Source organism: Corylus avellana, chromosome ca2 (genome assembly GCF_901000735.1).
Source record: "Corylus avellana chromosome ca2, CavTom2PMs-1.0".
NCBI classification, from domain to species: domain Eukaryota; kingdom Viridiplantae; phylum Streptophyta; class Magnoliopsida; order Fagales; family Betulaceae; genus Corylus; species Corylus avellana.
Window position 1 is genome coordinate 22,340,229 of NC_081542.1, and position 6,931 is coordinate 22,347,159.

General features: G+C 36.4%; 1 protein-coding gene across 1 annotated transcript; it reads right to left on the minus strand.

Moving 5' to 3' along the window:
* Positions 1–1,972: 1,972 nt before the first annotated feature.
* Positions 1,973–3,586, minus strand: LOC132171644 (heavy metal-associated isoprenylated plant protein 39-like). The gene is made up of 3 exons (XM_059583018.1): positions 3,242–3,586; positions 2,984–3,059; positions 1,973–2,738 (listed from the first exon to the last, which is right to left on the minus strand). Exons 1-3 carry the CDS (start codon positions 3,257–3,259, stop codon positions 2,308–2,310), a joined length of 525 nt encoding a protein of 174 aa, XP_059439001.1. The 5' UTR covers positions 3,260–3,586; the 3' UTR covers positions 1,973–2,307.
* Positions 3,587–6,931: the final 3,345 nt, after the last annotated feature.

A 6,931-nucleotide genomic window follows, 5' to 3' on the forward strand; every position in this document is an offset into this window, starting at 1 on the left:
AAACAATGACCAATGTGTTACTTATAAACACAATTTAAGTATTAATGTATTATTATTATAATTTTAGTAATTTATATATTATCACTATAATTGATATGATTATATCACATGATGACTTGATCATTAAATCATATGATTATATAATAATAAATAATGCATATATAATATGACATAACTCATAAGTGATAAGTCTACAAGTTAATCATATGATTCATGTACAATGATAATCACAATTGATTCAATTGAATTAAATAATATATTACTTATAACTACAAGTCTACAATTTAATTAAAGCATTATTAGATACTTTAGGAATTTAGGATTTAGAAGATATTAAAAATACAAGAAAAAAAAATGAGGGTAAAAAAAAGCCCAAAAAGCCCTAAAGGAAGCCCAAAAAGCCAAAAAAAAAGCCCAATTTTTAAAAAGCGGTTAGCGGGCGGTTATCTATTTCGCTAACCGCTAACCGGCGGATAACCGCTAACCGCTAACCGTTAAGCGGTTAGCGGTTGCGGTTAGTGAAATCTACTAACCGCTAAGGCGGTTACGGTTAGCGGTTATTGCCACTAACCGCTAACCGTAACCGCCTTTGCACCCCTATATGGAACTCAAAGAAGCTTTTGAATGAAGGCCTTATATGGAAGGTGGGTGATGGATCGATGATCCGAATTTGGGAAGATCCTTGGTTGCCAGTTTCCAAAGCACATTCTGCACGGTCAACTGTGAGAATTCTTGACAAGGAAGCCAAAGTAAGAGGATTGGTGGATGTTAACACAACTTGGTGGAATACTGAATTAGTCAAGGAGGTCTTTAATGAAGAGGAAGCTAATATGATCTGTAGTTTGGGGGTAAGTCCCTGTAGAGGGAAGGATTTTCTGGCTTGGGAGCATAAGAAAAATGGGCTATTGACTGTTCGTAGTGCATATCATTTGGCTATAGAGAGGTTCGGTAAAGAAGAAGGTAGTTGCTCTAATACCCATCAAACCCTAGCTTTGTGGAAGCAAGTATGGGGACTCAAAGGATCCAGAGTTGTCAAACTTTTCTTGTGGGAAGCTTGCAATGATATATTGCCCACTAGAGAAAAATTGTTCAAAAAGAAGATAGTGTCAGACCCTCTATGTGCTATATGTGGGAGAGGCCGGAAACACCAGGACATGTTTTGTGGAATTGTGTTTCAGCCCAGGATGTTTGGGCAGAATGCAATGGCAAATTACAGCCCAGGATGGTGGGGAAATAAGTTTTCTGGAGCTCATCTCGAATCTTATTTCTCGACTCGATAATGAGGAAATACATCTCATGGTGACAAAAGCAAGACAGCTGTGGCTACGTAGAAATAGGGTGGTGTTTGGTGGAGATTTCCTTGCATCGGATGTTTTAGTTCGGCTGGCGAAGGAACAAATGGAAGCATGCGATATAGCAGCTGGGAGAACAGAGGAGCATAGGCCATTGCAGATTAATCAGGTAGTAGGGAGATGGATAAAACCTCCTGAAGGAACAATGAAGATTAACTGGGATGCAGCGGTGGACTCTTCCAATGGAAAAATAGGAATGGGCATAATAGCCAGAGATCATGTTGGTCGCGTAATAGCAATGGCATGCGGATCTAGTCAATACATCTGTAAGTCGGGCATGGCGGAGGCGATGGCAGCACGTGAAGCAATTGAGCTGTGTAATTCGTTGGGAGTGCAAAACTTTATACTGGAGGGTGATGCTTCTGACGTAGTAAATGCATTGAATCAAGAGGGAAGTAGTATGGGGCTGCAGGGACAAATCATAAATGATGCTAAGATGCTGTTGAACAGTGGGCATCAATGGAAGATACAACATATCCGTAGAATAGCAAATGGTTTGGACTGCAATACAATGAAGGCCAGATACGGAGAAGGGATTTTCCTCGTTGTATGAGCGAGATTATTCTTGCTGAACAAGATGTTATTTCCGATTGAATGAAGAAACCAATTTCAACAACAAAAAAATAAAATTACAAAGCAGATTGTAGTATTAAAACTCGATCTTTACATCAATACTTGTAAGAAAAAAAAGAAATATCTACTACTTTCAATTCAATTCAATTCAAAGCACATTCTCTCATCAAAACCAGTCAGTCCATCATCACTCAAAAGAAAACTATTTCTCCAGCACCAATTCCTAGTTTTTGTCATCCTAACAAAACTTGTGGCTTTATATAATAGTAAAACCACTAACCAAAAATATATAACATTCCAAACAACATTAAACATTAATAAGATTAAGAATCAGACGAGAATCCGAACGCTTGTGTAATTTGCTGATTCTAAGATCTGAAAATCAGCAAATTACACAAGCGTTCGGATTCTCGTCTGAGAATCCAACCTTGTCAGGTTTGTTCAGGTAAGGATTATAGGCTATGTAGACATTCTCAAGCTTCCGCACATCATACGGCTTTGGCTTTGGCCATTCTCTGATAGGGACCGCCTCCATCTTCATCTTCGCAGATTTTTCTGCTCCTTTAACAGGTACTGTTGTCACGTCCTTTGCTGTCTCTTCTTTGCTAGTCCCCGCCTTCTCAAGGTTCGCCTTCTTTGACTTTTCTTTCTCAGGCTCTTCCTTCATCTTCCCAGATTTTTCTGCTCCTCCAACAGATACTATTGTCACGGGGGAGAACTTCTTCCTCAACTTCTTGACCACATCAACCGGATCAAATGTCCCGACCGCGGTCAGTGTCTGGGCCGTCCTGTTTATCGCGACCGAATCAACCCCTAAAAAAATTAGGTTACAAAACCAGCAAAACTTGTCGGTCATTCATGACTTAAGATCTGGCATTTTTATATGTAGATCAAGGAAAATTCAAGAAATAAATCAAATAAACTAATTCCCTTAATCAGCTTGAAGTATTGAAACAGAATTTCTTTCAACTGTTGAACCCAAATAACATCATTACATGAAGCATATATAATATCAAAGACTACCAAATGGGTTATAGCAGAATTAGAATATGCTATACCTTCAACACGAGTAACTAATTTCATGGCCTTTGTCGCGTATCCATCACCGGGCAAAGGAACATTATATATCACTTTCTGTCATAAAACATAATAGAAATCCATCAAGATTTATATATCAGAGAATAATTAAAGAAAAAAAAGAAAAAGAAAAAAAACCACCAGACCCATCACATGATTTGGGAATAATCTACAGTATATAAACATATATCAACATCTAACAGCTGATACAAATTAAAATTTACATACAAAATTTGTACCTTAATCCGCTGCGACATCTCCTGATGGACGGGCTTCAGATCTTCACTCGGTGCTTCAAAACTTCACAGCCGCACACGACGGCATCCAGGCGTTGATGGTGAAAGACGCGGAAAGTGAGAGATGAGGGGATCCAGACCTGAATTGTTTCTGAACGTTTCGTCTCAGCCACGACTGGTTCCTCGAAGGTTCGGAATGGTTGCTTCCTCTGCTTTTTCTACCTAATCTTCACCTGTAAAACATCGAATTTGAACTCAAATGGATCGGAGAGGATCCGGTCTTTGTTATTATGGGGGAAAATTTGTCCAAACAAATATTTTGGACAATTTTGCCCCTATTGTAAAGAAGACGTGTTCCCCTACGGTCCAAAAACATCAAGCCTTCACACGTTTTCTCATTTGCTGTTTCTACACGCTACTTATATGTTTTTTCAAAAAAGGAAGAAGTACAATAATTTTAAAGCATCACTTTCTTTTTATTTTTTTTTATTTTTTTAGTTTGACCGATTTGTAAAAGGACATCGATTTTTACAAACCGAATAATTCATACATACACATCTAATGAAACTTTGTCCATCAAGTAACATCTATCTCAGTTATTAAAAACAATTCGTAAGAAGCACATGTTATTAAAAAATAAATATTTTTCATATGTTTTAAGTGACACATGTCACTTTATTAGATGAATTTGTATGAATTATCTATAAACTAATTTGAAATAATAAAAAATATCCTTAGCATTTCTCATTTTGCGTATTCCCTTCAAATTACTATCAACCTACTGTCTTCAAGAGGTAGCTCAATCGATTGTGAACTACGCCTCATGATGCAGAAGTCACTAGTTCGAATCTTCACTCTCTTTCCTTTGTGCGAACATGTCAAAAAAATAAAAAAAACTATCAACCTACTATCTTCTCCCAAACTTCTAATTGAGAAGTCTTATCAAATTATAAAAAAAAAAATGTGATTTTAAAATAACAATTTTAAAACATGATTTTGAAAAACGCTGATTGTGGTTTAACATTTAAAATTGCAGTTTAACTTTTAAAATTGTGTATATTTATTTATTTATTTTTTTTAAAAAAAAAAACTTATTTACTGTTAAAATAATGATTAAATTTACCTATTTCTATTCGCTTAAGCTTTTAGGTTAATTGGTGATTTAACTTAGTATCAGAGCCAAAGGTCCTGAGATCGTGAGAGAAAGTGTTAAAGTAATAATTAAATAATTAAATTTACATCTTTCTATAACATTTACATTTTTAAAAAAAATTTAAAAAATGCAATTTCAAATAATTTATTTGTTACGAGTTGGTTTAAAATTGCTATATATATATATATATATTGAAGTGAGCTTTTTATCCTGTTCTAAAAAAACAAATCTATAGCCTTTAAAATTCCATTTCTTTTACTCACAAAAAAAAAAAAAAATTCCATTTCTTTTTGTTTTTCCACACTATCAACAACCAAACAACCCAAATTAAAAAAAAGAAAGAAAAAAACCAGATCTGTCATCTGTGACGACCTCTTCGAGGGTTTAGCCTGCCTAGCTCGGCGCAAAGATGCTTTAAGATATGACGAGTAGGCCTGGGTATCGGTCAAAACGGTCCGGTTAAGGACCTTATCGGTTATTAACCGATAATTTTCGGTTAAACGGTTTATTAACCGATACCGAACCAATAAGAATTTTAACCGATAATTTCGGTTAAAACGGTACACGGTTAAACGGTCCGGTTAAACCGGTTAACCGATTTAACCGAGAGCTTTATATTGATTTATTTTGTTGGGCCAAAAACCAAAAATGAGTTTTTTGACTTTTGAGAGCCCAAATACTTTTTGTTGGGCTAAAATAATTTATTAAAAATGAGTTGTTTTAGTAACCAAATGCTTTTTGTTGGGACCCAAATATTTGTTTTTGGAGCTAAAAATTGAAGCTTTTTTATATTGATCCACTTCAACTTTTTTTTTAAATATTATAAAATACATTTTTCCAAAGCAAATGGACTAATTAACATAATGAATGCTAATTAGACTAGCAAAACTAGTTAATGAAAAATGCTTTTACCAAAGGCAAAGAAATCTCATCAAATGCCATCACTTAAAAAAAAAACATCAAACCTACCAAACTCAAATTAAAATAAAATTCATTAATGAATAATAAACAAAGTATTAACTAATTAAAGTCACTTAGAAAAAGGAAAATAAGTCATGGGCAACACCATTACACAAATTCGGAAACCTGTGTCACTTGTGGGAATTTGGAAACCTCTCTAAAAGACTAAACGGCGCCGTTTTGGGACTAGGACTTAAAAAAAAAAAAAAAAAAAAAATCGGTTTCTTATCGGTTAACCGGTTAACCGATAAGAACCGCTTAACCGGACCGGACCGAATTCCGGTATACTTTTTTTAACCGATAAGGATATCGGCATATCGGCTACGGTTTATATCGGTTCGGTCGAAGCCGGTAGACGGCCGGTTAAACGGTAACGGTTAATTTGCCCACCCCTAATGACGAGCAACAGAGACAGACGACATTCACAAACCCATCCTTGTTTGGGTGATTTATAAGAACATTTAAATTTAGGATTAAATACAATTACAGTAGATTTGCACCAAAAATTAGATAGTCACTTGAATTTTCAAAAATATCGTAAATAGTATTAGTGGTAAGCTAATAAACTAAATTGATACCTCAGTCAAGATTCCGTAAATTTTTTTTTTTTTTACTACTTTTGATGGCTACCGGATGGTGTTACTTGAATCTAAAACCGCAGCATATGAGAATTTTAAAGAATAGTCCAATGCCTTGTGTTGGGAATAAATTCACACTATAAGCCCACCAAATTCTGGGCCCAATGGTCAATGATAGGCCCATGAAGATATTAATTAAATAGCAAGGACTATTTAATTAATTGATAGTCTTATATTCCAATTAGGAAAATATTGGAATAAAGACGTCCTACTTATCTCTACAAGATGACTACTTAAGATTATCTTTACATGATATCTGTTGAATATTTATCTCTACATGATAGCTGTTGAGTTCTATCTCAACTCTGGACTCTCAAACCAATTCAAATAAGAAGATTCAGTCCAAGTCTACTTCATCTCCCCGAGCCTATAAATAGGCTCCGACACAAGGTACTAAGGGATCTTGAATCCTGAAATATCCTCACACATATTATTGAGCGTATTGAATTATTGTGCGCTGAAGCACAATATTTCTATTGGAAACTTCCTGACTTTGGCATCGGAGTGTCCTCGGTTCTCCGGGGACCCCCTTGACAATGCTGTCTTTTTTGTAGTGATTTGGAGTGCACGACGACGTATTGAAGACCCCAAAGAAAGCGCATCCACCGTGTTGAAAACTATTCTAACAGTTTGGCGCCGTCTGTGGGAACGACTAGTTCGTTTCTCATAAAAAAAAATTTATTCATCACGGTGTGCATTGCCATAGCAGATCTGCCTCTTACATCGCAGATTCACCGTTCACTGAAACCCAAACGATTAGCCCGCGGCACCCATCACTGATCCGCACGATCTGCCGGAGCAAGCCAAGCGACCGGCGTGACCCACCTTGCCGGAGACCCAACGCCGGCGCGACTCATTGCTGTCAAAGTCCCAAGCCCGCGACATCGACGAATCTCCACACTCTCACTGCTGCTGCCGGAGATCCGATCACACGGCCCAGAC

Bases quoted from the DNA above. Each gene is read 5' to 3' on its own strand.
- LOC132171644 (XM_059583018.1), bottom strand. The intron at 2,739-2,983 runs GTATAGCATATT...TAATTTTTTTAG, and splicing joins ATTAGTTACTCGTGTTGAAG to GGGTTGATTCGGTCGCGATA.